Here is an 8496-nt window from a genome sequence, read left to right on the forward strand (position 1 = left end):
CCAGAGAAAGAATGGGGTCTGAATGCAGACTGAAGCAGACTATTTTCACTTTTTGTTTTTTGTGGCTTTTCCCTTGTGTTCTGTTTCTTCTTTCACAACATGACTAATGTGGAAAATATATTTACACGACTGCACATGTATAGCCTCTATCAGATTGCTTGCTGTCTTGGGGAGGGGAGAAAGGAGGGAGAAAAAAATTTGGAACTTAAAATCTTATAAAAAATGAATGTTGATGTACACAACCACAGATATATGGATTCGGTGAGGACCAACCCTGACATACTGCGCTCTTCTCAGCAACGAAGGTGCAAGGACAACTCCAGGGGACTCACGATGGAGAATGCTATCTTCATCCAGAGAAAGAATTGTGAAGTTTGAATGCAGATTGAGGCGCACTACATGCTCGCCTTTTTTCTTCTCTTTTGTTTTTCGGTTTTGTTTTTTTTTTTTTTGGTTCTGTCTCTTCTTTCTCATGATTCATTCCATTGGTCATAATTCTTCTCCACAGCTTGACTAGTGTATAAATTAATTCAATGTGAAGTTATACATGGTAGTTATATGAGATTCCATGCCGTCTTGGGGAGGGAGGGGGAAGGGAGGGGAGAAAATCTGGAACTCAAAATTATGTAGAACCGTGTGTGGTAAACTAAAAATAAAAAAATTTTTAAAAAAAGGTAAAAAAAATGAATGTTGAAAACTATCTTTACATGTAATTGGAAAAATATTAGTTACCAAAAACAAAACAAAACAAACCATCTCACCCCAAATGGGATCACGAAGAGTCAGACGCACCTGAAATGACCAGGCAACAACAAAAATTAGAGCTGGAGGCCTGCACCCAAGTCTCCTGACTATACAATGAGAAGCCAGACAAGATGACCAAGAAAGGTCCGTCCCAGCTCCAAATCTAGGTCTGGGTGGCTTGAATGTCAGGCAGCTTTTCCCAATAAGTCAAGCGTCTGGCCTTTCAGCCTTGCCCAGGGTCATCCTTCTCTTCAAACAACATCATTGCCAACAGCTTAATAAACAAGTTTGAGAACAAGGTGGAAAGGGCCTTTGGGGAAGTCATTCCACTTTGGGGGACTTCAACGCTGCCTTTGAAAACTGCAGAACTGCCCAACTCACACCGCTTTCCAAGAAAAGCATCTAGTCAACTTCAATATAATGTGTGCATACTAGGACTTGACTCAACCAAAACTTATGAGTAAGTGCCTACAACATACGCCAGTGGGCTACGACCCAGGAAGACAAAGACAAAAAAACAAAACAGTCTGTGCCCTCAGACATGACATTCTACGGAAATTATTCATAAAAGTGTGATTTATTCTGGATTGTTATTCTAACAGTTGACACTTATAGCAAGTTCTAGGGGAGCAAGGGGTGTTATTCACACTGCAGTTGTATAAGCCAATGCTTCTAGACCCATTTAACAAAGGAGTCATCTTAGGAATAGATTAGCTTTAAGGTTTGCAAAGCATTTTGCAAATATGTCATTTTAACTTCGTTACAAACCTTCGAGACAGGTGCTATTATTACCCCCCACTATACTATATGGATGAGAAAAGTGAGACAGAGGTACAGTGACTTGCCCAGGGTCACCTGGCTTGTATTTTAGACAGAGTAGAACTCAGATCTTCTTGACTCCAAGGCCAGCCCAGTGCACTTCCCACTTCACCATCACCTTCCTTAGTCCAAGCCCAGCACTCATTGCATTCATGTATCCATCTATCCATCCATCTATTTACACATGCATCAGTCCATGTGTGCATCCATCCATGCATGCAAGCATCCATCCATTCACGCATGCATCAATCCATCCATGCATCTATCCATCCACACATGCATCCATCCATCCATGCATGCATCCCTCCATCCATTATACCACACTGCCTCTCCAATTAAGGCCAAAGGTATAATCAAACATCCCAATCCATAAGAAACAAAAGCTTCTCAACCTTTAATCAGACCAAACAGAAAGAGAAAGTAACTTTCAACTGACCCACCACTCCCCACCCCCCAAAAATGCTGAACCAACTGTTTTCACTGGGAGAGTTGGCAAAGATTTCAGAACGGATGGATCTGAGCTTCTTTCAGAAGTTGGCAAAGGAGGATGTCTTTCATTCTAGTAGCTACCTCAACACAAGAAAATGTACAGCAATGGAATGTATATTTATTTGGCTCACCCAAGAGCATATATTAGAAAAAGGTTAATGTGACTGCAAGGAAGTAGGCAAAGACTGAGATGAACGATGAAAAGATACACACACACCCCTTGACTACATACAACTGCATCTGTATAAAAAAAAGAAAATGGCAAAGATTGTGGAGTGTCAGCTGAATTGGGGCACAGATCAAAAGGATTTCTTGCTTGTCTGTTCATTTACATCTAATTTAATAAGGGCTATGAATTAATGGAAGCTTTTAGTCCACATTTTCTATCTTTTCTGATTGTCTTTGTTTACAGTTAAATTTACTGGGACTGTGTCTATTTTTTCCCCCTTGGGAATGGGTTCCTACTTTATTTTTATTAATTAAGATTTTTTTATTTTTAGTTTACAACACTCAGTTCCACATGATTTTGAGTTCCAGATTTTCTTCCCCCCACCCAAGATGGCATGGAATCTGATATACCTTCTACATATAACTTCACATTGAACTTATTCACACAATAGTCAAGTTGTAAAGAAGAATTATGACCAATGGAATCAATCATGAGAAAAAAACAAAAACAAGACAAAAAAAAACAAAAACAAAAGAGAAAAAAAAAACAAAAGAAAAAAAAGGAGAGCAAAAAGTTTGCCTCAATCTACATTCAGTCTCCATAGTTCTTTCTGTGCATGTAGATAGCTCTCTACCTCATGGGTCCTTTGAAGTTGTCTTTGAAGCTTGTATTGCTAAGAAAAGCGAGGTATATCAAGGTTGGTCATCACAGAATGTGTCTGCTTTTTTTAAGGGCAGCCCAGGTAATGATGACCAAGTATGAAATCTAAGATAGACCCAGCAACGGACTTTTCTGCTTTCCAAGGACTGCCCCAGCCCAGGCTGAGGGGCTAATGTGAGGATCTCCAGCCACCAGGTCACTTATGTATTTTGGAACTCCCGAAAGCTACCTGCCCCCATCAACGTAACCCTGAACCCTGAAGTGTTGGAGTGAGAAGTCCTTAACACAGTGATGTGACAGGGAACATAAGCTGTTAAGGAGAGAGGTAAGACTTCCCTAGTCATGGGGGAAAACACCCTAGTGAATACCAGTTTCATGCATTGATCTCAAAAATCCCTCTCAGCCACAGGAAACCTGCCAAACGAGACTGGCTCTGATGAACTAGAAGTAACCTAAATGTCCAACCATGAGAGAATGGTTCAATAAATCTTGATACATAAATATGATGAACTGAGAAGTGTGAGGACTGAAAAACCTAAGAACCATTTACAAAAGAATGCAAAGTGGGAAAATGCAAATCAGAAGTCAGGCACTAAGGATCTCAATACTCAGAGCAGTCTGCAAGTATTCAGTCACTGAAAATCAATTTGGTGAAATGAGCATAGCTGCTATGCAAGTTTAACTATTTGGCTGGATGGGTTAAGTTTTTAATAAACCATTAAGAAAGTCAGATATGAATTCCTTCACTGGTTTAATTAATAGGCAGCTTGATGGCATGGCAGATAAAGTGCTGACTTGGGGTTAGGAAAAGCTGGCTTCCCATTCTGTCTCACACACCTAATAGCTCTGTGACCCTAGGCAACTCTAGGCAACTCCTCAGAGCCTACGTTTTCTAATCTGTAAAATGGGGCTGATAACAATAGCACCTACCTCCCAGGGATGTCATAAAGATCAAATGAGATATTACACGCGAAGCCCTCTCCAAACCTTCACGTGCAATGTGAATGTCAGCAATTATTCTTCTTGTCAATTACCTGGACTTACAAGAAACAAAGAACTAACCATATTAAAGCACAATACACGAACATTGTCAGGACTGTGAGTTACATGCAATAAAATTCACTTGTACCATTTCTCGAGTCCCTACTACATGAAACGCCCTGAATCAGGTAAGAGGTGAGAGGACAAAACACCATCTGTCACCTTCTCCAAGAGCAATGAGTGTAGGAGGGCTAAATCAGGCACGCTGATATTCTACAAGGTAAAGAGTAAAGGTACCCAAGAGAGCCAGAGTATATGGAGAGTTTACAAAAAAAAAAAAATAATCAGGGAAAGACACCTAGAGATGCCATCCTATGCAGGCCTTGAAGAACAGCTAGTAACTCATGGCAGAAGTTCCATTAGTCACTTTCTTCTCAACAAATTTCAGAGAGGTCAGATTACTCATCCATAGCCACACAGCTAGAAAGTCTAGAACCCAATCTCTCCCTCCAAATCTAGCTCTTTTTCAACTGTTATCATTCAAATGGCAAAGCTGTGGGCGGCCAACAGCTGGGGGAACACCGGACTGGGTAAGGCACAGAGCACAGGAAGAGGCCAATGGGAGCCGAGGCCGCACGCAGGCTTAGAAGATCCTGAGGTGCTAAGCTTAGGGGAGCCTTGCTCTTCGTGGCACTCACTGGGCATTAGGAAGCCTACCCTGACACAGTACAAAATGAGCTGGGAAGGGAGAAAGCAGATGGAACCAAGGAGTTCAGTTAAAAAGCCACTGAAAACAAAGGAGGTGCCCATCAATGGCGGGAAAAAATCCTGGTGTATTAATGCAACGAAATAATATTGTGTCATAAGAAATAATGATTACAAGGAATTCAAAGAAATCTAGAAAAAGATAAGAGAATCCAAATTAGCAAAAACGGCAGCAGGAGGAGAGATGAAGTATGTAAGAAAAAAAGGAATAGATGGCAGAAAGTGAGAGAGAGAGAAAGGGAGAGGGAGAAAGATGGTGAAAGGAAGGAAAGAGAAGGTAGGAGGGAGGGAGAGAAGAGAGAGGGAAAAGAAAAGGACAGGGATGGGGAAAGACAGAAAAAGAGTGAGGAAACAGAAAGGAAAAGGGTGAGTGAGGATGTATTATCAACAGGAACTCTCTGGATAACTGGAGGGACAGCCACGTGGTATGCTGGATAGAGCCAGGCCTAGTCACAAAGACTCATCTTCCTGAGTTCAAATCTGGCCTCAGACACCTACTATGTGACCTTGTAAAAGTCACTTCATCCTGTTGGCCTCAGTTTCCTCATGTGTCAAATAAGCTGGAGAAGGAAATTGCAAACACCCCAGGATCTCTGCCAAGAAAACCCCCCAAACGGGGTCATAAAGAGTTGGACAGAAGTGAAACGACTGAATGAGTTTAACTGTAAAGGGGTGGAACCACTGATGGAAAGGGGTCCAGGGGCGGGGCGGTTAGAGAGCAGAGCGTAAATAGTTTGGGGCATGTTGAGCCCAAGATGGCATTTCTTTGGAAAATCCTCTTACTTCCAAGAGACCACTTACCAGGAAGCACAGCACTGTGTAGAACTCAAAGAGCATTTCACTTGGATTCAGAGGATCCAAGTTCCAATTGACCTGTGTGACCTTGGGGCACTTGAGCTCCGAAACCTCAGAGAGTCTCAGTGTCCTCATTTGCAAAAGGGAAGGGAGTCCCAGCAGAAGACCAGAAAGCACAGACAAGCAGAACAGCTTGGAAAGCTATAGAATGAAATGATATACTTAAAAACAAATGCAGCGACCAGAAGGTCCAGGCACAATCCTTTTCTGTTCTATATGTATGGAAAGGCCCATTTTTTGTGTTTGTTAAATTCAGAATAAAAATAAAAATTCCAAATAAGAGGGCTGAACCAGAAGGCCTGGAAGGTCCCCCTTTCCAGCTCAACCCCAAGCTATGATTCTATGAATCAAGTTCACCGTATATAACTGTAGCTTTAAAAAGATACTACCCATTTTTAAAAGTCAGTGTTACGTAACAGAAAACCATGAAACCCCAGAGGTGGGAGTGGCCATGTAGTGCAGGAGTTCCCTCTACAAAACTCCAGGCTAATGTCCTGTAGCCTCTCCCACAAAACCCCTCCTGAGCTTCTTCCATTTTTGGACAGTGCTCCTCTTCACAATCACAGTCTACTAGACGCCAATGTTTGCTTAGAGGCAAACAGTCCCCAAGCAAGCTTTGGCCGACACCTCCCCCTTCAAGTCAATGAGAACAGTTCTTAGAAGAAATGTGAGGGCAGAGTTGAAAATGGAAACTCAAGTTCAATTTCCCTGGGCCTTATTTACTGTTTCATTTTGGATTATTTGGTTTCAGTTTCTAATTTAGACAAGACTTATGGGTCTGTTTTTTCTTTTGTCATCAAGGAATATTCAATTTACTGATTCTCTCTGGAAATTAAGACACTGAAAATTCTTCCTAAAAATGTGGCTTTGTAAACCTTGCACTGCATAGGCCGGTTAAAACCATTTGCTGGACTCAAAGCAAAATATGTTGAAGATTTTAAGAAAATCTAAAATATGTCAACCTGATCTATGTGAACCATACTAGACTAAAAATATTGTACACTATTTACAGATAATCCCTTGTGACAAAGAGTTCAGGGGAACAAAAATAGGCTTTCTAAAGGAAGCTTCAAATCTTTAAAATGGGTTTTCAAAGCAACATCAAAATATACATAAAGTATGGCTTTCCATTAGATAGTATATGTTCTCTAGCAGCTCATGCCGGAGAGGAAGCAGTATCAAGTTGAGTGTGTAGCTCTGAGGCACTCCCAGCCCACCACAGTGCTAGTCCTACCCTACAGAAGGGGTGTCAAACAGAAAGAGGGGTCCCTGAGCTGCATTAGGGGTCAATGAACATCTATTAATGATGCCGTGTGGCAGGGGCGGTGCTGGACAGTGGGGATACCAAGATGATGGAAGTGACATTCCTCCTTCCGGCCTCAGCTATAAACCTATGTTCCACCATCCCACCGGGGGTTAGAGCAAGACCTTTTCCGTGACCCCCACGGATACAAAGTCTAATAATTCCCAACTCCTCCTCTCCTTCCCAGATGGGGGAGGGGCCGGGGAGGGTCTCAAAGCAATCTCTACACTCTCGGAGGTACAAAGGCGTCGTTGGAGGAAGTCTGGGAAATCTGGGAAACATCCAGCAAATTAAGTTCATTAGCCATCCGGGACTCCCTGGCCGAGGGGGCCACGGGGGCTCGGGGCCCCTGGGAGCCCCTCACCCTCAAGCGATCCCTTCCAGAGGCCCGGCCTTCAGATTCCACCAGAAACCAACTTTGCCGTCTGCCCCGCCCCCTACCCGGCCCGGCGTGGGGAGAGGGAGACCCCCCCCGGGGGCAGGGTCCTCAGTCCGCCTTAGTCAGCTCCAGTCCGGCCCCCGCCCCGCCCAGGAAAGGCTTTAAGCCCAGGACCCCCCGGGGCTCCCATCACGTGGGGGGAAAGGGGGCAGATTTCCACCTCAACAGCCACTTTAGGGGGACCCCGAGTTCCAATCGTGTCTCACCCACTTCCTAGCTGCGAGTCCCCTGCACGTCACTTCCCCCGTGTGCCTCAGTTTCCTTCCCCGTATAGCGCGGGGGCAGGGAGACCGGAGGACAAAACGAGATGACAATCGTCCCCTAGGCCGGCGCCCGCCGCCTCTCCCAGAGAGGCCCAGGGGGTCCCGGGGCGCGCCCTCCCCGCAAATCCCGGGCTCGGGTGGGAGGGGGCGATGGGGGCGGGGAGGGAACGGGAGGGGCGGGGGCCGGAGCAGCCCCCTGGAATGCCTCAGTTTCCCCGGGCGGGGTGGGGGGGCCCTGAGGAAGGCCGGGCCGGGGCCTCGGATGCCGCTCGCCCCGGCCCGGCCGGGCCTCGGCCTCCCCTCGCCCCTTCAGGCCCGGCCGCGGGGCCGCCTCACGGGCGGCCGGAGGCCCGGCCGGGTCGGGGCGAGGCTGAGGGAGGGCCCGGCTGGGGGGGCGTGCGGAGGTCGCGGGCCCGAGGGCCCGGCCGGGGAGCAGAGCGGGAGCCGCCACCGCCCCCCGGGCTCGGGCTCGGGCTTCGCCTCGGGCCGGGCCCGGCCCCGCGGAGCCGCCTTTACCTTCATCAGCCTCCTGCTGGCCGCCATCTTGGGTCTGGTGCTGCTGCTGTCCCACAATGCATCGCGGCCGCCGGGCGGCTCGAGCCCCTGCACTTCCTGCCGCGCGCGCGAGCACCGAGGGGCGGGGCTGGGGCTGGAGGGGAGGGAGCGGGGCGGGGGGGTTGGGAGGGGGGGGCGGCCGGGAGAGTGGGGGGAAGGGGCACAGAGGAGAGAGGGAGGGGGCTACCCAGGCCCCGCGCCCCATCACGCTCCTGCCCTTCCTCTCCCCATCGCTCCCACCTCCAGATTTGGACCAGAACCCGCGATTTAGCGGGGCGCGCCCTGGAAGGCCCCCCCCCCCCAACAAGGAGGAGGAGGGGGCGGGCGCCGGGAGAGGGACGATTGTCATTTTGTCCTCCCACTCCACAGGGGAGGAAACTGAGGCACACAGGAGGGAGGGGAGAGAAAGGAGACGAACAGGGACAGGAAAAAGAGGAGGAAGGAGTTGGGGAAG

The 8496-nt window shown here is 47.2% G+C and overlaps 1 protein-coding gene across 1 annotated transcript in view; it reads right to left on the bottom strand.

Moving 5' to 3' along the window:
- Window positions 1–8292, bottom strand: part of UBE2L3 (ubiquitin conjugating enzyme E2 L3) — a 63015-nt gene extending 54723 nt beyond the window's left edge. Inside the window, exon 1 of the mRNA XM_036756741.1 lies at window positions 8004–8292. Coding sequence (XP_036612636.1) covers window positions 8004–8030 — 27 coding nt within the window. The 5' untranslated portion in view covers window positions 8031–8292. The remainder of the gene's footprint in view (window positions 1–8003) is intronic.
- Between the last annotated feature and the right edge of the window lie 204 nt (window positions 8293–8496).

The sequence above is a fragment of the Trichosurus vulpecula genome, chromosome 1, assembly GCF_011100635.1.
Source record: "Trichosurus vulpecula isolate mTriVul1 chromosome 1, mTriVul1.pri, whole genome shotgun sequence".
In the NCBI taxonomy this organism is placed as follows: domain Eukaryota; kingdom Metazoa; phylum Chordata; class Mammalia; order Diprotodontia; family Phalangeridae; genus Trichosurus; species Trichosurus vulpecula.